Source organism: Apus apus, chromosome 7 (genome assembly GCF_020740795.1).
Source record: "Apus apus isolate bApuApu2 chromosome 7, bApuApu2.pri.cur, whole genome shotgun sequence".
NCBI classification, from domain to species: domain Eukaryota; kingdom Metazoa; phylum Chordata; class Aves; order Apodiformes; family Apodidae; genus Apus; species Apus apus.
In genome coordinates, this window is record NC_067288.1 from 19,975,397 (window position 1) to 20,000,975 (window position 25,579).

Consider the following 25,579-nt stretch of genomic DNA (forward strand, 5'->3'; position numbering starts at 1 on the left):
AGATGGATCTGGTCAGTTAACTACAGCCTTTCTGCATTATTCCAAAGACCCTTGCATCGTTCATGCTTCTGGACTGTATTTCTCATCAGCAAAACCTCTTCTGCCAATCACATGATCCAATACCAGCAGGTATAGTATTAAAGATTCATTTCACAGCAGAAGAGCTTAAGTTTAATTTTTTCTTTTATGCCCAATAATTTCTATGTGCTGCCTGGAAAACTAAAGATTTTTTGAATGCTTAGAAAAACATCAGAATGTCAGATGTTAAAGAATGAGAAAATGTAAATATACTTTCTAGGCTGTGAACCACTGTTCACAAGCAACAGATACTGATGTTCACCTCTTCCTTTCTTACTCCCAGCACTGAAGCATCTGAACCATTATATGCCAATTTCATCTTACCAACCAAAACAGGACTTGGAGACAGCCTGAAGGTTGTGAACACAACTGAGCAGAAGTGCTCAGCAGAATAGTACATTTTAATGCAGTCACTAACATTTAAATGTAACATACTGCCTTCGCAGTGCTTTTCTATGTATTACAAGGTCTTCTTAATGCAGGCAGGTATGTTAATAGTTTAACATCAGCATTATAAATAAACAAAATAGCAACAGCAAAATTACTTTAAGTAAGCACAGGACTAAAACTGCTTTCAACATGAAAAGGATAAATACCTTACTGGTAGCCCTAAAGCACCTGCACAGAAGCAGGACTGGGAGGGCTCACAGCAGCTGTAAAAATGCTTCCTCATATCTACAAATACCTGTTTAAACTGCCTCCTTTAAAATAAACACTACTTTAGGTAAGATACTTGAAAAGCAACTCAGAGGCCTTGGAATCCTTATAAAGTAACACACATACTCCAGTGAGTTAAGTTCTCACTGATATCAAAGAAATCAAATTGAGGCAGCAAGTATACTTCTTATTGTGTGCCCAAATGCTTAAATCGCTATTCAAAAAAGAGACCAAGTCCCAGCAATCCTGCAAGAATTTTTTAAATCCCAAAGCATTAAAAGTTATTGAAATTTTACCCTTTGGGCCAACATGATGCCATCTCCAATATTTTATGTTTAGCCTTATCAGTCCTGGCAGGAACCCAGCATCACAGCTGGCAGCAATCGGGATGTGGCTCCTCTTCAGCTGCCTGATTAACAGTGCAAGCTGGGTTTGGATAGCCACTATCTCAGACACCTCCTTATCCCTCTCAACCAGACTCCCTTGGGGAGGACAGTAGCAAACTACAAAAAAACATATCTGTAGAGCAGTCTCTGGAACTGATTAGTCATTTCGGTCAATATTCTTCATTTGATTCAAGACCTGGATTTCAGCTCTTCTGACAGCAACAGATGTGTGACTGGCAGAAACAGGTTCAAAAAGAAGGGAAAAAAGCCAAATCTGTTCCCCCTGCTCTCCCCACAACTCCTTCCATCCATTATCGACTATCAAGACTCTGGCAAAAAAAGCTGACAAGTAACTGGAGAGAAAAAACAAAACAAAAAACCTCACAAAACAACAAAAAAAATCACTAAACAAAAAAATGCCATAACACAAACCCCAGAGACTGAGAGATAGTAGTTGCAATGAGATGTCTCCTACATAACTCAAAAAGACTGACACCACTGCCAGACATCTTCTGGGCCATCCCATTGCAGAAGGGAAGCTGCTGAGACCCAGATACACAGCTACTATAAACTGGATGGGAACAATCAAGATTTACCATTATATCTTACAGAATGGGACCCAAGAGCTTTCACATGATGGATGTCACCATGCACACCATGGTCCTGTGTGGTCTCCACCATCAGGAATCAAAGGGCCTTCTCTCCAAGTCATCACCAACCTGGCTAATTCCTACATAGCAAAAAAGCAGGAGACACAGGGGGAAGATTAGGAGGGATTAGCTGGAGTGTGGGTTTTTGGCTTGTCTGTCTGATTTTGGTAAAAACAGCGAGTGATAGACAAATCAGATCCGGGAAAAGAGCAAGGTGGCTGAAAAATCAAACTGAAAGTAAGAAGAGTTGTCTGTCAATACCACACAATCATTAAAAAAAGGAAGAAAGCAAAACAAGGGCATAAGACAAGAATCGGAGGTTTTCAAGACAGATGCAAAGAAATTAATCTAACACACAAGACTAAATCTAACCCAAAGCATCCCAAGTATTATCAATGCATTGAGAAGAATGGTGCACACAGTAATACTGACACTGCTGACAAGACAAGCTGACAAAGCTAATATATTAAGCATACAATTTTTTTCATACAATACCAGACATGCATGACTTCTTACCCATTTATTTAATTTCCCCTTCTGCTAGCAACAGTTAAGATCCAGTCCAGTCAATGAGCTTCTTTCTATTGACTTTCGTGAGCTCTGGCTCAAGCTCGTACTTGGCCAATGCACAGTTCACACTATTTGTCTTGTCACTGTTCAAAGACAGTATTTCAGTGTTTTGCATTCCCAATTACTGAATCAGAGAGAAAACAGATTTTGCTAACAGCAGTGGAAAATAGCTGGGAGGAGAAGAGACAGAATTAATTCTGAACCTTAGCAAGCCAAATTGCTGGGCTATTCAGTCAGTAATTGACATCTTGGAATATAATATAAGGGGTCCTAACAACTCTGAATGCACTCAAGTCACCTACACAGCCTTTACATTCCAGTAGGAGGGGTAGGGGGAAGGGATTCAGGAAAGAACAAGCCAATCCTGCACGTGCATAACCAGACTTGGTATTGGACTCTCTTTAAGTATGGGCATTCTGGTTTAGTGTACCAGGAATGGAAGAGGATGCCCTTAGTTAATGCAAATTATGACTCATACAAACAACAACAGCTCTAATAATTTCCCATGTGCTTACAGAGTCACAAAGAGAACAGGCATGATAGTGTAGCTAAACTAGAATTCAGAGGTTTGCACAAGAGAGACTACTTCTCCATGCTTGAGCTATCTCATTAACTTAGAAGAGGAATCCAGTCTTTTACAATGTTATTGTACTTAAAGCACTTTTCTATATGCAGATTTCAGGACATCACAGTCTAGAGGCATTAGTTTAACAAAGGGCAACTGCTCCCTTGTGGGAAATTTTTTTTTTTTAAAAAAAAGGAAAATTAAAATGAGAGCAATTGCTACTCAAGAAGCTTCTACACAGTCATTAGTTGATGCAACCATGAGAGGGTTAGTTTGTTTATTTTTTAATCTTTTTAAGAAAACACAGGATAGAGACAAATCTCTAGTACCTCATTATTCACCTTAAATTTATGGCTTGTAAACCACTTTTGAGCACCAAAACATGTTCAGAAATTGATCCATCTTGCCCACCTGTGCTTTCTGTTCTAACAGAAGCTACCAATAAAACATCTTTACTTTTACGTGGTTGACTGTAGAGGAGTGAGAAACCTCCCACTCTTCCATACTCTTTAGCAGCAATTATAATGCTGCAACACATGATGCTTCCAACACCACCACTGTCTGCTGCCTCCCTCTTCTTCCAAGGCACACTTAAAAAAGAGTACGTTTTTCATATTTACTCTTAGATCTACCATGCATACAGCATCTTACACTTCCAATTTGCTCTCTCCAGATATAATCCTTGAGACAATATTTTTACATTTGTTTATGTTTCCATACTACAACTGTGAATGAAATTTAATTCTATGTTTGGTTTTTAAAAACAAAACAAAAAAACAATCAGGGGGTCAAGCCACATGCAGCTGCACATCCTGAAGGTACTTTCAGCTAAGCTTTGCAGTTCTATTAATTACTTGTGTGTGATATACATCCATATTGCAGAACAATGATCAAAATAGAAGTGTTTGGGGTTTTTTTTCTGATTTACAGGCTGTTTAAAAAAACCCACACACTTGGCTCTGTAGCCCCTTAGCCTTGCCTCAGTCAAAGCTTTTCAGTGAGTTTTATTATGCCCATAAAAATGCTTTTTGCATCCACAGTATGATTAAAAGCTCTATTTCAGATGCCAGCCCCAAAAACAAAGTCCCATTCACAGAGCTTTAATCAGACCCAGTTAGCCTCTGCAGTGAGATAAGGGCACCCTGGCACAGTGATGAGACCAGCTAGCTGAGAACCAAAATAGTTTGAGGGTCAGCCAAGGAAACTGACAATTGAACATGTTAATTCATGACAGTGCTGGAAAAGATAACAAAAAAACCAAACATGAGTGCTAGAGAGGAATAAGGACCTCGGCCCAAATCAGTCACCAGGCAGTTCAGAGTACCCTTTTCTACTTGTGTTTCTAAATATCTACAGGTAGTTTCTCCGCTCCAGGTTCTTGTTTCTTTTTAGCAGTGTAACTCAGCCAGGAAAACCAGTTCTTTCAGATGTTCACAGCCCAGTTACCTGTAATACTAGTAAAAACCATGAAGATTAGCTTTAATGTAGGAATATGCCCTTTTTATTCTTTATAAAGAAGCAATATAATGATTGATTCAGCCACTGAAGCAGGACAACTGGTGGTTTTTTTTTGCTGACACATGTGCTGTATCAAAAAAAGAAGAAAAAGAAACGATCCTCAGAGAAAGGTAACAACCCACCTCCACACCAGAGTCTTAAAAAAATATTGAACTCCCATCTTAGGCAGAAATACAAAGCAGGATAACTTTCAAATCATAGTGCGACATGTGTTGTTTCCCTAGATAGATGGTTCCTATGAAGTGGCTTTTACAGTCATCTTTTGCACATGGAATGTTGAATTCATTATAGCTGCCTAAAACAACCCCCAATACTATAGTATTTGGGACAAATCCCCATAAGCTGCTTTTACCAGTCTAGTGTGGGCTACAGAAAGCACCATACACTACAGACTAAACTTAATGTTTTAAATGTCATCTACAATGACCTCTAAGAACCTGTGCATAAATGAACATATTCTCATTATTTTTCACTAACTTATAAATACTGCTCAAACAATTTACAGGTGTTAGAAATACCCAACCCTACTTGCAATGCATTCATTTTAAGAGACAGAACATAGCTTACTAAACTGGTTTACATATGTTCTATAAATAACATATAACAAAACCATGAAAACCTTAGAAAAATAAATACAATAAATTAAGTTTATTTGGTAAATGCAGCTGTTGACAGAGCACTGGGACAGGCTGCCCAGAGAAGTTGTGGAGTCTCCTTCGCTGGAGACATTCAAAACCCACCTGGACGAGTTCCTGTGTGATGTGCTCTAGGTGACCCTGCTCTGGCAGGGGGGTTGGACTAGATGATCTTTCGAGGTCCCTTCCAACCCCTGGGATTCTGTGACTAGCTATTTAATAAGACACTTAAAACAGACCATATGAAGCATCTGTCTATAGCACCACATGCTTCCTAAACTATTCAGCACTGAAATAGGTAACCTTTAATAAAAAACCCACTAGATTTAATTGTAAAGATTATTTGACCTGCTCTAGTTGTTAAATACACCATTCATAACACATATAATGAAACATTCATTCTGAGTTATGCAGCCCTCAAAACAAATACATTTTCACATCTGTTGAAATAGCACCAGTCTTCTATGCAATAACTACTTCATAGATGGTGACGAGTGTATTAAGAATTTATAGGCTACCCTGAGTTAAGACATAAAGCATTAGAGAGGACTTCGGATATCTAGCAGAACTGAACAGCAAGGCAGAAAAACACCAAGTGAGCACCATGCCCTCTGGGACTTCCTGAGTAAAATCCCTGCTTTCCTTGGTCCTGGAAGGGGCTGATGCTTACATGTCTTTGAGCTTTTGTAACTACCTTAAAACTTGCTAGTTTCACTTGCAGATTTCCAAAGGTTACCTTCTGTATTCATGCCTCAGCAGTAAGCACTGTTTTTGACTCAGTGTGAAAAGGGGAGCTAATGCAATACAAAAAAATGCAAAAATTAGGCACTTAAGTTACAGTTAAGTGGTCAAGATCCCAGCACTTTCATGCAGCTTACAAAATTAACCAGGAAAACCACTTTTCTCCATCAAGTAAGGCAGAATTAATTTTTTTTTCCCCATTTGTAAAATTATGATTTGCACATAATAATTTAATTCCGAAAATGTCGTTAATGTGTTGAAATAAAAGTTGCAGGTGCAATCACAGCTCCCTTTCTTGACCACTGACCTCCACCACCTACCTTGGCCTTGAATTATCACCACATCTGATTTCAATTCAGCTACGTGGCTTTTTTCTGGATGTACTGTGCAGAGCATTAGCTTATTACCTTGCAGCTTCAGTAACCACAGAGGTTCTGTGGAATTCAATCCTATTCTTTCTTATTCCAGTGAACCTTTGCTGATATTAATGAAGCTGTGCCACTTTACCCAGAAATCTAGTTATTTGTATCAGACAAAATATGTAAAGCAACAAAGTTTACCTTCTACATTTTTAAGGAGCTCTGTGGTACACCATTTATACCATGAGAATGTGTTCTGGCTTAGAGAAGCACCCAAGCCTACCTGCTACACCTCTGCAGGGTGAATCAGTACTGCTCAAAATACCTGTTGTATTTACTACTCTGTACCAGCACCATTCTCTCTCTATTTAAAAAAAATAAAAATAAATCACTGTCTCCTGGACAATATAGAACACAGCTGTGCTGCTTCAAATGCAATACAATGACATAAAATGGCTTTCAACTCCTAGATGGCTAATAAAATGGTTATGGCAAAGCAAATCACCTATACCAGGACCACGGGTAGTCTCATTACTGAAACTGAAAAATCCTTCCTATATCTGCCCTGGAAAGCCATTGCTACAGTAAAATAACCCTAATGATTCAACAATTTTGAATGAGAGTTATCAGAGTAGCCATTTAAGCAGCTCTTAAAAAAGAAATAACATCATTTCTTCTGGGCAGAATAGGTCAAGCCTCACAGAAAGCAGACTAATTAATTCCATTTGGGTGCAGTCAGAGCTGCCCTTGCACAAGTTTCATAGAAATATGCAAAAACCTAAACAAGAAAAATTCACATTAATAGAATCAACTAAGACTTCAAATCCTTGCAGCTGTTCAGAAGTTTCTGTTGTTAAATCATTTGTAGTGAAAAAACACCTTTTTCCATGAGGAAAAGAAATAATTTAATTAAATATCTGCAGTCTCCAGTTTTCCTGGATTCTAAGTTTAACTAGATGGCTCAGAAAGCAGCTGATTATCCAAAAAGACACTTCTGAGATACTGTCCTTGACAGCCAAGTTAGACTTGCACTTAATGTACAAGCACTTGGCAAATTACACCAAACTGTTGTTTTGCTTAGATAAAAACCCAACAAGAGACAAAAACTGGATTTAAAACACAATATTATTCTGGCTCATGTCTTGCCTCTGCTTATTATTTTGTCAGATTTTTGTTCTTGTTGCTGTTATCCCTTAAAATACCAGAGAGTGCAGAAAGACACAACAATATTGATTAGTTCCAGGTGTAAGTTAATAAAGACAACAGAACTGTCTCAGTTGTTCTTTTGTTTATATCCTTTACTAAAAGGAGATACTAAAAGATTCTGGAGAGAGGAAAAAGAGTATCAAAATTTCTGGCTATAGCTCCAGAGGAGAGAACCTAACAGGGTGTTTTCCCTTAAACCAGACCAGAAAATTATCTGATCTCCTAAGCACAGTAACAGCAACTAAACCAACAAAGTAACAGGAAGAACTGTTTCTTTACAGCTTCTGCAAGGTGAAACACAGACCCTTCAGTTGAAAAAGCTGGAACACTTTGTCACTTCTGAATATGGAGGTCTGAGCTGCTGAAAATGAATCTTGATTCTAGTCACGTTATAGTAGTCCACTTATGGCCTCCTGCCTGTCAAATTCAGTAAGCATTAGTGTCCACTTCAGACAATGCCCAAGAAAAAATATTTAGGAACTGAGAAAAGTACTTAAAAGCCAGAAACTATATCAAGAAAAACTGATGAGACACAAGGTCAGTATCTACACTTGCCCTCACCCTTTGTTCACCAGAACATGGACATGAATCTGAACACACACATTCTATGCCAGTCTTGCAGACTGTAATCTATTTAAAATTGTGCATATTTGCCATTTATAGTGGGCCTGCAATCATAGTCTCTGTAATAAAATCAACTATAGGGATGTGGTTGATTGCAATAAACTCAAAAACTTGTTTGATTTTGGTTTTTTTTCCATCTTTTTACCAAAGCAAAAATACATAATTCACTTCAGGAGCCAGAGGATCCAAAGCATATGATATCCACCATTTACACAGTTTGGCTGAGAACTTGGACTAAGTTTAGCCTTGAATCCAAAAAGATGAAACATGGCAACTTATTAGATGTAGGATGGTAATTTGAACCTTTCCAGATGACAAACACTCCTAACAGGAGAGCCAAAACCACACTGAAGTAAAGAACTGTGATCATAATGTTTCAATGAATTCACTTTACAGGCACCATTGGATTCACCTTTACTTCCTACAAACATTCTAGAATAACTCTACCAGTAAGCATTTTTGCAAACAGTTGATTTTAAGCTATGGTGAACACGTGGCAAATAGAAAAAAAGAAAAAAAGTAGTTAGACAATATATCTGTATCACAATTTTTAAGAAAACTGTAAGACAAGAACACAGTAAAGCTCTTCTCTAACTCCTCTGAAGCCTGTAAAAGTAGGTTTGGGCACATCTAGCAGATGTTTGTGAATAGCATTGTACATTCTGCTATTCCACTAAAAATAATGTTGTGAAGTGCAAATGATAGTGTCTTACCATGCACAGTTTGGGTGAGTAGACCTCTGAGATTACTGTGCCTGCCCTACAACCCTTGAGAAACAAGGCAAGGTATGGATTTTAGCAGAACAGGTAGCTGGAATAAACGACTCCTCTTCATCATATTTATCTCTAGTAAAGGTATATGTATCAAACATTCCCTCACTTATTCTTAATACTGGGGGAGGAAGAGATATAAAAAACAAACAGAAGTGGAATTTTCACACCAGTAATAAGCTATAAAGCTCATTCCAGGTAGTCTCTCTCATAATTATGTAAAGCTTACTTTCTTGGTGAAAAAGTTAATAACCCTGAATACAGGTTTTCAATAGGGCCTTTGGGAAAACCAGGGCAAGATGAGTCAGTGAACTGCAGAAAGAAAAGCTGAAAAGAGATGGACTGAGTTTGCACTTGCTCTCTCACAAGCCATCAAATTACTAGAGGCTTAGCATTTTACCTAGATTTTCCTGTCTAGTTGAATACAGGCAGAAAAAGAAGTTGCATTCCACCACCTCAGAAAATTCCCAACTGAGTGCTTTGTGCATGAACAAATTTAGGCTCTGGGACAAAAAAAACTAAACCTGCCACATTCAAGTTTGCTGCCAAATACAATCTTTCAAGCTTTCTTAAGAGTATTGCAAACTAATTCCTTTCAAGTGAAGCCTGCACTTAATTGCAGAGAACTTAACAAAGGATCATGAATGCTACATTCAGGATATCAGTCAGTAATTTATTCATGCTCTAAGCCAATTTTTAAAGAGTTCCTCTGCTTCATGACTGAAGGGCCATAATTTTCTGCTCTTCAGTCTACCCCTCTACATGTAAAATAATTAAACTTCTGAAGTTTTTACCTTCTGGAGTTAACACTATGCCACCTCAGCAAGATTAAAGACAGAACTAAAAATGCATGACCTGCCCATAGGTGAGGATGATTCTATTAATACAGCCATTAGATGCATTTCAATAAACCTGCTACATATGGTGTACTCCAATTAACATTATGAATAGCAGCAGCAGCATTGTGGAAATTATAAAATCACAGAATAATTAAGACTGAGAGACCTCTAGAGATCACCTAGTCAAACCGCCTGCCTAAAAAGCAGGCCTAATTTCAAAGTAACATCAGGTTACTCAGGCCTTGTCTTGTTGAGCTTTGAATATTTCCAAAGCTGTATATTCGACATCCCTGTGCCAGTATAATTCCAGTCTTAATTTTTTTCCACACGTATTTAGTTGAAATTTCTTTTGTTGCAACTTGTGGCTGCTGACTCTCTCCATTGTGCTCTTCTGAGAAGAGTCTGCCTTCTCTGTCATAAATTTAAATGCCAGCCCAGCATTAAACCAGGACACTAACCCTTCTGGAGGTAGAAGGGTGTTAGTAGTTACCCCTTAGGTCTTCATGTATCCAGGCTAAGCAGAGAGCCAAGAAACTCCTCATAAGGTTTTTCATTTTTAACAACTAGGACATTAGTGGGTGGTTACCTTCCTCCCACTCTTGTCTGCAAAGAGGAAACATCACACTTTGGGATTTTTCACTTTTAATTATAGGTCCTATAGAAATAAAGCACACATACACAGACTTCCCATACACACACAGACATCCTTGCTATTTGTTCTAGGGAATGAAGACAGGAGACAAACTTGCCTACCAGTTGATTCAACAAATCTTTTCCATCTGCTGTGTCCTACTTCAGAATTACTCTGTGTCTGTGTAGGAAAAGAGGGATAAACCCCAATACCCATTGGTGCCTACATTTACCAGGGAAGAATCAAGTTTTAAAAATGCACACAGCAGTTAAAGACCTCTCTTTTGAAGAAAGTTCTTAATTAAGCTAGGTGACAAGCAAGAAATGCCTTCAGGCACCCCACTTACTCAGCCAGGCCTGGTGCAATTCATTGCTGGCTTTCAGAGAGGCAGCAATACCCCCACGTCCTGCTCCCATGGCAGAGGAGCATCACTGAACACGTCCCTTGGCATGCACACAGATCAGGAGGCAATCATTTGATGTCACACGACCAGCCCTCCCACAGCTGGCTTTCATGGAAAAATGTTTCTCTCAGCAGAACATGAAACAAACAAAAAATTGTTTGTATCCTTTTTTGTCAAACACACACTTTAAAAAAAAAAAGTTTTATAAAACAGAAAGGAGAAACCACCTTCTCCATCTTCACACAAGAAAAAGATCAGAAACAGCTGGTGATACAACCTATTGCATTATGCACACATTGCCATAAAATCCCCACCTGTGGCATCAATTACCAACAGTCTAGGATGCAAATTATCCTCAAGAAAATATTCAAAGTCCAGTCCCTCTCACAGTTCTGCAGCAAATATTAACCTACTTACCCACACTTGTTTAGTGCTTCAGTAGCAACAATAAAATTAAAACAGGAAAAAAAAGCCCACTACCATTCTGCTCTTTCTTCCTACTGGTAGGTATCTTCCAGTCTGTATATGGCTAATCACATTTTACTTCAGAAGTGCTGGAGAAGTCTGTCTCCCCATCCTTACACAGCCAGGGACAGCTCCTGCTTTCTTCTTAGTTCCTACCACCACACTCAGCCCATCAGCCAAATTCAGAGAGGGCTGGTTGTCATTCATCTTAGCTCTTATTCCTACATTTCTGCTTCCATTGTGGGTCTGGGAAGGAAAGGATGTACTCACAACTAGCTCCTTCAGAGCTTGACAGAGCAGTTACTCAGTTTGGATACTTGATGTCTTTTTTTTATTTAGAATCTTTGTGCTACTGGAAAGAAATTAACAATTCTGAAGCACTAAAGAGTAACAAAATATCATATTTATGTTTAAGGTTCTCCAGTTTGCATCAGTTCTGCAGAGAAATAAAACGTGTGCTATACAAACTAACCTTATTTCCTGATTTTAATGCAAATTTCATGTCCAGTCCCTTATGTAACACCAACCTGATGCAAAACTGACTGAAACTTTAAAATCCATTAAAATTAAAATCCATAACAATGGTACAAGAAATCTTATACCTTCTCAAGTAACATTTCTAAATACAACGTAATTTTATTTCAGAATTATTAATGTAGTTTGCCCTACAATTTCCAACTGAGGGCTTATCACAACTGATGATGGAGTTGCCATCATACCTTCAGGGATAATCCTGGCTAATTCCTAGTCCTATTGCAGTCATTTGATAAGATGTGGACAGCATTTCTGGGATTTCATTTCTGACTGGCAGAGTGTAATAAATTAGGAAACAGAAGTGATATCCCTTATCAAAACTTAACCCAAGTGTCTATTATTAGACCTGATCTCCAGACTGAGGTTTCAGAAGATAGTTTCATATAACTTTATTTTAATAACAGTAAAACTTATCTCTTTGCAAGCCAGCATTTCAAAGCATGTGTTGTCTAAATCTGTTTCGAATCAGTCTTTTGCAATTGCTATTATACTTCAAAGAAATTACTTCAATTAAGTTCAATTACTTCCTTCCACAGATTATACAGCCATTATTATATTTCATTACCTTTCCTCATGGACTGCATGACAACTAGATAACTAATAAAAAGTACAAAAATAAAGAAACTATTAAGCCACTACATTACATATACATAACAATAAGTGTGGTACATGTACAGTATTAAGTTATCACCATCTGCAATCACACAAATGGGGTACTATGAGGGAACTTTTCAAATAAAACCTGGCTCATTGTCTGAAGCTTTTCATACCTTTCTTACCTAATTTATAGTTTTAAATTCCTGAAAGGAAAAAAACCTTTTAAAGCACAAAAACGGTTTATACTTTTTACTCAAGGGTATATTAAGTAACAATCTAGGCAGCGAGTCAGTTAACTATTACTTACTCTGCTTGTCAAGTAGTTACAGAATCATGCAAAATATCTCTATCCTTTCCAGTCATGTGGAATACCATACTCATGACTCCATACAGATCCTATAATCTTACTTTTTTTCCAAGTACAAAAGTTAGGAAAGTACAAATTGTTAGTAAAGCAATGGTAGTGCCATGGAAGTAAAGCAATTCTTCTTGTGTCATTTAGATAAGAAGGTCTCAAATACTTACATGAAAAACAAAGCATAACTCATTTTAAATTGGTTGGTTTTGTTATAAAGTTGTTAATCACTATATTGAACCACAGTTAAAATAACCCTATGTTCCTTGAAAAATGAACAATTTAAAAACTCATTTTCATTTGGTACATGAATACAAGTGTATTTCCTCACAATAAATATTTTTTTAAATCAATTGGGTGTTCAGGATCTTATTGTACTTTACTTACACAGACGCACACCCCTGGTAGACTTCCTGCAGTTTTATCTAAACTACTGATGAGCTTTCCATTTTCCTTCTTACAAGAATTTTTCCATAAATGGACTACATTTTCCCATCAGTCACTTTAAAGCACTTTCATGCAATGCTTCACAAGACACTTTACAAATACAATAACAGTGGCTTAATTATGTCATTAGCAACCCATGACAGGCCATGCTACCTTGCCTTGAGGCCCAGAAGGAAATTCAACTCTCTGGCCTTATTCACAAGGGGCTGAGGACTTCCCTCTGAGAGCAAGATTTGGCAAACAGGCAGAAAAGGACTAAAAAAAAAAAGCAACTCTGTCAAATTAAGTTATATTTTCAATATCACTGATAATGTTTTTCTGCAGATTTTGAAGCTAAAATGCAGCTACAATCCATTTCCACATGTCTATGACCTGCATGATATCTGTCTTTTGGGGGATACACTTTTCACTGTACAACCGTTCTTCATTGCCTCAGGCAGATTTGAAACTGATGATCAGAGGTAAAAGGTAAAATAGGAGTCTGTAGCTGTAAGAGCTCTTGCAGTTTGCATTCAGAATAAGTACACCAAAATCAGCTTCTCCCACTGGAATCAATGAATGGAGAATAGTAATAAGGTGTCATTGGAAGATCTCAGCGAAGAAAAAAGCACAGTCAGTCTCCTGGTGAATCCGTAAGTGCCATCAAGTGGAACATTAGTTTTAGCAAATACTGAAAGCTGAATTTTCAGAAATATTCATTTTCCAAACCCCACCTGAAATACCAGACACACTAAGGCAAGGAAAGCACTGGCAAAATGCCAGCTGAGCCTCACCGCGTGTACCTCAAAAGCGCAAGCACCCCTGAGAGAAGCAGATGAGCTAACTCACTGCCTTGTAGGTGCATTGTCAAACGTGGAATATGGACAGCATTTAGTAAGAGAAAAAAAAAAAAAGTATCTTCAGAGGCCAGCAAGGTGCAAGACCACAAGCAAGTTAATATTATTTCTTTGACAGACATTCAATATCACTCTCTCAGTAAAGGCCAACTACTGTGCAGTTACTGCTGTCTCTTGCTGTTGAAGGTTTCAACAAGGAAAAAATTTTTCTAGTCTTATTTGGCCACATTATACGACAAATTGAAGTAGAGGGGACTTCAAATGGCTTCTTGAGGATCTCTGAATGATACAATTACTGGTAATCATTCTTCTAATTAAGTAAAAACAGCTGTAGGACTGATAGAAAAAAATTATGATCTGCAAAAATAGAAGGCAGAAAACAACAAAAAACATTTAAGGGAGATAGATAGATAGATAGATAGATAGATAGATAGATAGATAGATAGATAGATAGATAGATAGATATACCCTCACATACTGAGTAAGAGACCACTATGGCACATCAAGGTCCTGATTCTCCAGTTTCATCTGTAACGAACTGGCAAAAGCACTAAGATAACTAGATTAAAGATTAAAACACTAACTGGTTTAATGAAATATGAGTGGGCAAGTGGCAGTGAAGGAGGAGAAGCACAGTATGTGTATTTCCTAGTAAGAGCTGTGAACTGCAGAGACAGACTTGCCAGGTCTCACTAACAGTTAAAGAGCAGCAAGCAGTGGCTGAGAGAACACGCACCCTGAAGTAAGGATACAGTCGGAGTTCCTAAAGGTGGCATTTCTTTCATCTCATTTGGAATATTCAGTGGCTCTTTTCCATTTCCCCACTCAAGTGAAACATTTAGTAGGGTAAAACTAATTTTTCTATAAAAATATTTTTGTGCCCTGGGGAAGGAAATATAGTAAAAGGTAGAAAAGGGATAGAGACACATGCAGAGACAGATGTCTGAAATTCTCTCATTAATCATATGGAAAAAAAAGTTACAAGAATTTTTCTTTTGGCAAACCTTCCACATCCAAATTACAAAAGTTTTGTCTTCAACCAGTTTTTTTTCCCCACGTTGCACATTCCAGAGCTCCAAAGGATCCCCCAGGAGAATGAGTCAGCCTCATTCTCCACTCCATTTTTTAAAATGCAAAAGCCTCTCTTTTTTTGTCTTCACATAAGAAGCTCTACAGAAAAAGCTCTGTTCCACTAGCAGCCAATTATTACCTGACTAGGATGCTAAAGACAAATGCAAACCCAGGAAAACTACCATGGATCAGTTGACATGCAGTAACTTGTAAGTAATGTTGATGTGTCCTAAGCTAGGAATGTGAAGTAAAACAACAATGAATTTAAATAATCACATAATACCCAATGTGGACACATGTAAACTGGAATTCAAATCTTTATCCTTTGCCAAATCAGAGGAAATAAAAATTGTGTAGGAACTGAATTCTAGTACAACTGCCTCCCACAGCAGAACACAACACATGAAAACATGAAAGCCTTCTAGCCTTTTTGGATTAATCTAAAAAAAAAAAAAAAGAGTGACTTCCACTCATGAAGAAGGGCAAGATCTTTGGAATTTAGTACAAACAAAAACCACAAGCAAATAATTTCATAATCTAATGTACAATAAAACAACGATGTTTATTCACAGTATGCCAGGTGGTGTTCTACTGGTCTCAATGTGTCTGTAATAATACCAGTATGCACACTAAAGAGCTAAAAAACACACATTACTATTTCTTAAATGTAATATCACCCCATGATTTCAAGAAGAAAATTCTGTTCAAATATGAGCAAACAATAGATTTGGGAGAAAATAAAAACTGATGATTAACAAAAGGTTGTGAAACTTGCAAGAAAAAAAAAAAAGGTATTTGGTTTCTGGCTTTTGCTATTTAGAATTAAAACACCAAATCTCATGGAATGATATCTCTTGTTGTTACTTGCTGAAGAGGGAATTCCCTTTGCCAAGGACCTGGAAAACTTGCTAGCAGTGAGATTATATACCATTTTAAAGAAAACAATTATAGAAAGATATAGAAGACCCTACACCAAACCAGCATGCAAGGAAGGCATCAGTAGAACAGACAGGGTCTATAAATGATTAATTCTTCATTTCTTCTGTACAAATTGCTGTTCCTGTGAAATAAAAATGTTTTTTCTGACTACTTTTAAGTGTTCCACACCCGCATCTTACCTGCCTAGGCTAACATTCCACTGCCTATTATTAATGCAAATTGCTGCAACACCTCCCTTTCGTAAGAAGCTTCATTCAATTATTAACAAGTGTGGTGCTCCCATGCACATTTGAAACGTAACACACGCTATACAGACATACAAGAACTGCTTAACGGGACTGTCTTTAGGCAACACAAGCTCCTGAATGGCATCACCTGCGAGATTTCACCTCCCAAACACTTCCACTTCAGTTTCTGCCTCAACTTCATTCTTCTCTATTATAGAGATGAAAAAGAACATCCAATACAGTGCTTTACCAAATTTCAGATAAAGCAGACAATTCTAATGTTTTTCAGGTGCTTCTGTCACTATTTTAAATACAAACTCAATTTATCTAAATATTGTACTGTTCTGATAATAAAGAAAAATAGTATACCTGTACAGCTTCTGAAAAGCATATGAATGCACCAGTAATCTTACTCAATAAAACCTGTGGCACCACTGTCAAGATCATACTTGTAACAGTGTAAAGGCAATATTTGCATAAACATTTGGTGTTGTTGAAGGAGGGAGTGCAGAGAATATTCATTTAACTGTTAACATTTTCTGACATAACATAAAGCAGTTCACACCTCATCCAGCCATGTTTTATTCTGCCTTCAGACTCAGGAACATGACACACATTACAAACACCCATTGTCCTTCCTTTAATCCAAGTTCCTATTCTGCAGAAACCAATGAACCAACTGGAAAAGTGTTAGTCTTATCTCAGCAGCGCATGGATTGTTTACATGAACTGTCACACAAAATGCAGTAGATGCAGTTTTTCCTTCAATAGAAATAGGAAATGCATTCCACATGAGTATTTGATGCTGACAACAGTGAGACATCTGCTCCCTCAGGTTTAAGACATGACAGGGTCCAAGGCAGACTTTCACCTTATTTCTTGGGAACACATCCAATAAACAGAGCTGCCTTTACCCACAAAGATGAGTTTTTCCTACCTCCTGGAGGAAAGTCTCAAATACCAGCAGGATAAAATATATATGTGCACACTTCTAAGCCTCTGTGCTATGAATCAAAACATGGATGGAAAGTAACTGATAGGCAGAAGTATGGACCAGGTGACATGGATGAAAACCACGAAATAAATTATCAGTTGGTTAATAGCTGGCTTTGTTCTTAAGGACAACCAACCTGCCCCACAGCAGCACCTACCCACCACACTTCAGGAACCGAACAGCAGAAGCTATACCAAGGCCTTCCACTCTTTCCATGGGCTTCCCACAAAATTTCCAATCCTCTTCACAGTGTGAGCCATTTATTTGCAAGTCGCCGCATGGCCCAGGCCCATAATACCTCTGAAGTCAAACTAAAAATCTAAAATAAATTTACAAGCAATAATTTCATTTTTCTTGCACAAAATAGCTCTTTATGTTAAAAGTGGCTCTGGACAGGAGATTGGTCCAAAAATTATATTCATCCAGTAACCTTCATGAAGGTAAAGAAATTCACCTTCCATACCATGTGTGAGCATTTAATCTTTCATTTCCTAAAAAATAAACAGGAACTTTTTTTTTTCCTTTAAGCCACAAACAAAAAATCCCTCTTAAAAAAAGAAAGTCAGCCTGCTTCATAGATATTTCTTCCTTGGGAAAAGATGAAAGAACAAACCCTGGACAGAGCACCATGTCCTGTACTACAGGCCTGGAAAGTGCACAGATACTGCTGGAATGAAACATGGCAATGGAAAAAAAAAAGCTTAATTCTTTGCCTTTTTGAATTAACTGAGCAGATGTTGTGACAGTTGTGACTAAAACAAACCAAAAAAAAAGGATTTTTAATCTTTATTTCAGATCCCCTTAAACTAATAATGAATTTTAGCTACTGTCATAAAACAAGGTCCACTCTCCTTTTGCCTACAGTCTCACTAGAAACAAGAGCACATCTGTCCTACATTTCAAGGGGTTTGATATGTTATGTCAAAGTATAAGAATTTGCTGTTTTCTATGATGTTTTATGTCAAACTATGACATGCCATGTTTTCTGGCATTTGTGACATGTCAAAATAAAAGTTTTAAAAATGAACAAGACATAAACCACTGAAGCTCATGCACAAGTCTACAAAGAGGCTGAATTTTGAGAGGACTACTCTAGCTTTAGTAAACAATTCTATTCCTGTGATAACGTGCACAAAATTTGTGTATCCCAGGCAGGGAAGAAGCCTTTAACATCTGGATGACACATGCTTCATTCCTTAAAGATGAAACGCAAAACAAAAACCTTCCTCTCATTACTGCTTGATCTCCCAACTGCTTAAGTGTAAAACTCCAAGTATGAGACAGCTCCTAATTTCATGCTGGTTTTGCAGTTTCAGCTTTAACACCTCTAATGAATTCAGACAGGAAACTCCAGTTTTAAACCAACTGAAGTGTGCTTGCACTGGAGATGGTCTTGGTTTAGCTACACGGGCATCAAAATCAAACTCATTCAACCAAAGCAAGTCTTCTTGTAGGCCTAGACTGTCATTTCCTTCTGCATGAACAAGAACTAATGTATTATCTTTAAAGTAAAATGAGTTAAATATCATTGCAAGCAAGAAGGAAATATGGTTTTATACTTCTTAAAATTTAATTTTCCTTACAATTTCAAGAAGTCAACATAATAAAAAACAAATAACAAAATTCCATGTACTACACACCACGAAATGTTATATGGTAATTAAGCACCACTGGACAGCAAATCCTGGCCCCACAGATTGTTGGATTCATAACTGCAGCTTCGTTCATTCTGGAGCAAATTAATACATATTTTAGTTAGAAACAGTAACATTTTAAGAAATATGTTCAAAATAGAAATATCCAATGTAGAATAAGCATCAGAAATAATTAACTATGGAGTTTTGCTAGGCTTTTATGGGTGGGGGGTGGGGGTAGGGGCATCAGCCATAGTAAATAAGGGTGGAGAAATCCAAGAAGAAACCTGGTTACTGCTTCAGAACTCCTGATTGTCCTCTGTAACTCCTTGTTGCAGATGCCTGTTTCTTTCCAACTCATTTGTGTCTACCTCAAAAGGGACACCTTTGCATATTTACACTTTCCATCCCTAAAGATATAACCACATATTCCTAGGGATTATTCCAGTCACAATAGAAATACCTCAGCCCACAAAACATCAGGTTAAGACAGGCTAAGAACAGAGCTCTCATTACAGTGAACCTGCAGCAAGCTTAATGTTTCTGGGAAATGACCCAGATGGGCATCCTCCCATGAGGAGGGGAGGTCACCTTTGTTCCTTTCCCTAGGATCTTGTCATGTCAGCAGAAAGAGCATAGGATGAGAGTCGAACAGTATCCAAGAACAATTCTAAGCATAGAAAAACGGATGGATTCCATGAATAAACATCCCTGTAGTCAATTTAACAGTTGAGGGAGTATGCAAATTATCTTGGACCTGATCCAAGCAGGATATAGAAGCCATCTCCATGGAAGGCCCCACATCCTGCAAAACCCTAACAGTGAATGGAATTATGCTGAGACAGAAACCCTACCCTGAAAAACAGAGCAGAGGTGAAAAAAGGAATGTACTTCTGATGATGTAGAAGCTTGGGAGGAAACATGTAAAATCTTCTTCATGCACATAGGGGTTAAATAAAAACATCAAATTAATAACTGAATACCAAAAATTACAAGGGTCCAAACACCTGGACCAGATCTTTTTGGATCTTCTGCCTCTGACCTCTGAACAGCTACTTGCCAGGGTGGAAAATTTAATAAAATGAGATCAGCTTTGCTATTTTAATCTCAAAAATGTAGATGGAGCATACGCCTGCAGATAGTAATGTTATCTGTGTTACTGCAATGTATGAAGCCCCCAGTCAGATGCAGGCCATTCAAAACTCAGAGAAAATGCTCAAAGAAGATTCCTGCTAAAAACAACCTACGACGTCATCTAAAGGGAAAATGCAACCTGTGGATTTAATTAAACCAGCTGAGATTACCACAGAGCAAAAACATTCAAAACAATCATAGGTGAACACACAGGTATGGTCAGCTTTGAGAGCACCCTGCAGAAAACTTACCAGAATATGCTGAAAGGTTTTGTTTGGCTGAAACTTGTAAATTACATTTTGAAAAACTCTTCCCCTGATCTTCAGATTAGATTTTGAAAAATTAAAGAAGCTATGGATTTTAGTTGGCCACCTACTTACTCTGAGAGAACTCACAATCTGCTGTGGTAACAAGAGCATTGTCTCACATTATACAAATACTATTTAGACCACAGAATTTCACTGAAGGTTTCAACTCCCTTGTAATCTCTGTTGGTGGAAGGTCATGCCCAGCCTATAGGCTCTGGAAATCTCTTTTGTTTGTGGCACAGTAAATACACAGCACACAAAACAGAAGGAAAACTCTTTCTAGATTTCACACTTAGTCATCACTGTATGGGCCCATCACACAAGGGCTTTTTTAAATTAAATTCTACCACATTAAGCTTACACAGTTAAAATTGTACTATGACAAAATGATCCACCTCCATTATCTTATTCAAAACCTCCATTTAAAAGAAGAGTTTGTAAACAGGGGAAGGCATCATCCCCTGCAAAGGGCAGCATATGTTACCTGGTTTGTGTTAAAATGTCTCAGTGGGGAAAATAAAATTTTTACAGAGTATCATTACCATTCATGTTGCATTTATCATAAGATGAAAGGTACATGTAAGTATCTTTTTTCAATTATGCAAAAAGTAGCATTTCTTTGAAGTAATTTATTGAATAACATCTGTCATCAGTTTAAAGGGTCAGTGGCTGATACAATGGAAGTGAGGGAGTTCAATACCTTTAGGAATAAGAGTGACTATATAAATAGTAATCACCCTTTTAATCTAGTAATCAGCAAGGTGGCACATAGCTACCATAGTAACAAGCACAAGATCAACTATTTGCTTCCAGGAAATGCCTACACTTCACTCAGCTATTCTGCCATGATTTTTAAAGACATGACGTAAAAAGTTAAAACACATCTTGCATCTTAGAACTCACTTCTTTCTCTGCATGTCTTTAATAAAAGAGAGTTTCACTGTTCTTAACACGAATGTCCCATTATTGATTGGGAGGCAAAGTTTCTGCAGCCATGACCAGTGAGAGTCCCAGCAATTTTATCTAGAGAGAGTGCACAACAAACACCAGAGACAGCACACACCCTAGGAAGAATCACCTTCCCAAGCACTTCTGCAAGGGCTACACACAGATTATTTTGTGAAGCAGTCATAGTAAAAGGAGGTCTTAGTATTTAAAGGTTATGTACTTTTTCTAATATGCTTTTAATCATTTTAAGTAGCTGCTGTTAATTAATAGCCACCTCTGTTCTTTGCACTTTACAGACATCGCTCTCCAAACTCATTTACATTAAACTCACACATACAGAATTCCAACATTCAACAAGTCTCAACACCTTCATGAGAAAGGGGGTTGAAGAGTGAGAAGGGAAGAAAAGATTTTAAGGTCTAGGAACAGAGGCAGGGCAAGCCACCAGTTAGTGCCGCAGAGGCACTCAGGGCTGTGAGGTGGCAAAGATGCCCAGTTGTTCTGGCTTCCCATTCACTGTGCCACCACCTAGTTAAAATCTATACCTATAGCACAGATGTTTTATGTTTGTTTTTTTTAATGTTTCTACACAGGCTACGAACACAAAAAATGAGACTCAAGACAAACCTGTGAGAAAGAAGGAGGGTCAAGCCAACAGGCTTCTGTTTTCAGGAAGGAATTAGCCTAGTGTCACCCCAGAATACATAAATTATTCTCAATTTCCTTGTTATGGTAAAAGTGGGAGGAGTAACTATAACCATTACATTAAAAACTTAAATATCTTGATCTAGACCTCTAAATTACTCCTATGGGATATCTGCCTGACAAAGTCCAACATGCCTTATGGCAAAGTTAATCTTCACATATCTGTTTCACTTTTTATCCTTGCACCTGCCTGTATTAACAAGATTAAGAATCAAGCTGCCAGAGGGCTGTCTGTCAAGGAATACCAATTTATCTATTGATTCAATCATCAGAATTACAACCAAAAGAAGCTCATGGCCTTGGCAAGGGGAAGGTGTTTATTGTGTTATAGTTCAGATCCTAAAAGAAGGTCCTGTAGAAGTCATGCTTGTAGCAGACTGTGCAGAGGAAATGATGGAGAGGGGGAAAGAGAGACTGGAGTTTTCTTATGAAAAGATATTTTATTTAACTGTTTGGGCCAGAGGGAATATTTTGCATGCGATATTTCCACAAAGGCAAAAAAAGTAGAGAGGTCTGAATCACTTGCAGATCCAAGCTAATTCAGGGAGTGTTTAGAAAGGAGAACACATGCTTATCTTTGTGAAGCCAGACTCCATTCATGGAGCTTGTATCTTCTCATCCCAAATCACAACTTAACTTTCATTTGCTTCAGTGCTATCTGCTTAAAGAAGTTTGTTACCATCTATCTCCAAGCAGAACCTGCTAGTTCAGGGAAGTTTCTGCACTTAAGGCAGACTTAGCCATATTTATTGATATAAGTTGCCACAACCTACATGCTCAAGAAATAAAATAAACAAAAAAAACACAACATGTACCACAGACCCAGTAGCACAGAGTGAATGAAAAGGGAAAACACTGCAGCAAGAGAAGCTGCTAGTAAAGTTGAACTAAAAAAAAAAAAAGTATAAGAATGGGATTCAGGGAGACACAGGAATGTTTATTATTTGAGGACTGTTTCGAAGTTTTGCAACTTATCCATTTTGCTGATACACTCCCAGCAACTGCTGTGAGAGGCCATCCCGAAGTCTGGGATAATCAACCCTTTGTTAGAAGATCAGACTGAAAATAGCAGAGCATTCACAGATCAGTTTCATTTACTGAAAGGAACAGAGTGCAAATGTATTCAAAATATACACGGAAAGGAGCAAGGCAGATAGCAAATGAATCTGAAACAAACCACTTCAGAGCCAGGCACAGGAGAGTGACTCCCTGCAAGTGACAACACTGTAAGGAAACAAACGCTGTTTGTTCTCAACTGATTGCACTTCCGCCTCCTCCCCTTTCATTCAATACTTGGTGCTAGTGATGCTCCCTCCAGCTCCCTGACATACTGCTTGAAAATACTTTTATCTCAGTGAGGAAAGGAGGCTGGGAAAAACACATGATCATATGGTAAGTTTACCCTTATATTTGCTGGCATGAAGGGGAAAAACTGCCCATCAAATAGGCAGTTTATTTAGCAATTGTAATTAAGTAGTAAGTATATCTGTGTTTAGCATGTGGCTCTTGGGTAAATTCAGCAGAGGAGTGTGTGCTCCACAAGCAGCTGGGACAGCTGTGTGTATCTGTAACCTTTGCTTTTAAAGCAGTAAATGCTGCACGGTCAGAAAAAGAAAATAACTTCCCCCATTTCGTCCTTTGTTCTGGAAGTCTGTTGCCCAAATGTTATTGCTCCTGAAAGAATTCAGCCCCAAGTCAGCTGAGACAAACCAGAGCCCCTCACCCCCCTCCTATTATTCAGTACACAGTTCCCTTCCCGCTAGCCGATAGCTTGCAGCTCTGACAATGCAGGGAAAGAGGAAAAGGATGGCAGAGGGAAGCAGAGCACAGCTATACGTTGCAGAATCTCTCCATATTCATTTTCAAAACTAAAGCCAGTATTCAAAAAGACAACGAAGATGCAAGAGGACGATACCAAATCCATGCCTCTGAGCAGTAAGGGGCTCTCTAACAATGCATTCAAGCAACAGATAGAGATTTACCTTCAAAATGCAGGCCATGTTCTTTCTCTATCCTTCCTACCACAGAGCAGCAGGATTCTACTTTCTGAGCAGCAGTTCCAGTGTCAGGCAAAAGGCTGGGAGAGCTGCAGAACTGCTAGAGTCTACATTCCTGTAGATCCAAATAAGGGTACCACGCATCCAGGATCCGTTAGTCATATTAGTCTTTTTATGCCCCGTTTGTTCCACCCATCAGCTCCTACCACTGGCCGGGAGCCAGCCCAGTACCTCCCCTCTGTCACATGACCCAGTTTGATTCATGGCTCCAGCATGGATTTTTGTAAGCTCCAGGACGCTCTCTCGCAATGCTATACGTACAAATAGCGATCTGTACCTTGCAGATGTTTTGCAAGGGTTGGAAATCAAGCTGCATGCTTATAGTTAATTCCTGTGCAGCTCTCTAAATGTTCTCAGGAAAAGCTGCCAGTCGGTCAGAAAAGTCCAAACTCTATTATTTGTACTCAAAAAATCCTTACGCTGCTTGTTAGCGTGAAGTATCACTTTATGTTCAGCCCTTTTCCTTGTACCACAGACTTCCCTTTGGCTAAAGGCTGGAACTGCTTCCCTAGGAGAACTAATAATTATCAGCATCCAACACAAATATCCCACCTGAGATGCCTGTGCTGTGCTGCACCTGCCTTTTTGTGCAAAGGGCTGGCATCCATCACAGGGAATGGGAAGCGTGGGCTGGTTTGGGTTTTCTTTTATTTGTGCAAGTCTGATAAAGGGTCTCTGAACTTTCTTTGGGCTTTCCTATACTGCAGTGGCATTAACTGCAGAGTAACACATTCAGCTGTTGAAGAAAGCTTTCACTTTACATCATCTCATTGAATTCAAATTCTTCTCTTACATATGATGCTCTATACGTTATAAAGGTTTCACTTTGTATTAGCATCTTCTCCTACATCTTGGAACCCTTTGCATTTTCTGTACTTGGCAGCTTCCCTGTATTATTACTGTGCTATGTTGCTTCACTCCAACTGCTTTCATACACACCAAAGCTCTGCCTCTCCCTTAATAAACTCCTTGTAGTGATGTCTTCATCCTCTCTGCAGGGACTCAGGGTACCTGTTTATATGCAGGCACTACACTCCTGTTAATATTATGCAACTGCTTACCGCAGAGCTCCTCTGGATGTGGAAATCCAGAAAGAGTTAGTACTGCACCACACATTTAATAACACAAGTTCAATGTGAGCTGGCTATATGCGATTGCAGCCCTGTATCCTGGGCTGCATCAAAAGAAACATAGCCAGCAGATCCAGGGAGGTGATTCTCCCCATCTACTCTGCTCTCATGTGACCCCATCTGGAGTACTGAGTCCAGTTCTGGAGTTCTCAACACAATAAGGACATGGACTCTTGGAGTGAGTCCAGGGGAGGGTCACAATGATGATCAGAGGGCTGGAGCACCTCTCCTAGAGACATGCTGAGAGAGTTTGCATTGTTCAGTTGGGAGAAGAGAAGGCTCCTTGTTGCAGCCTTCCAGTACCTAAAGGAGTTACAGAAAAGCTGGAAAATTTGTACATGGGCATGCAGTGGTAGGATAAGGGGGAATGACTTCAAACTGAAGAGGGCAGATTCAGCTTAGATGTTAGGAACAAGTTCTTCACTAGGAGGGTTGCGAGATGCTAGAACAGGTCGCCCAGGAAAGCTGTGGATGCTCCATCCCTGGAGGTGCTCAAGGCCAGGCTGGACAGGGCTCTGAGGAACTTGGTCTAGTGGGAGTTGTCCTTGCCCATGCACTGGGGTTGG

At 38.6% G+C, this 25,579-nt stretch overlaps 1 protein-coding gene across 2 annotated transcripts in view; it reads right to left on the reverse strand.

Annotated features, from left to right (window-relative positions):
- ST6GALNAC3 (ST6 N-acetylgalactosaminide alpha-2,6-sialyltransferase 3) overlaps positions 1-24,006 on the reverse strand; it is a 334,862-nt gene extending 310,856 nt beyond the window's left edge. For both annotated transcript variants that reach the window (XM_051625220.1, XM_051625219.1), the window contains exon 1: positions 23,809-24,006. In XM_051625220.1, coding sequence (XP_051481180.1) covers positions 23,809-23,826 — 18 coding nt within the window. In that variant the 5' untranslated portion in view covers positions 23,827-24,006. The remainder of the gene's footprint in view (positions 1-23,808) is intronic.
- Between the last annotated feature and the right edge of the window lie 1,573 nt (positions 24,007-25,579).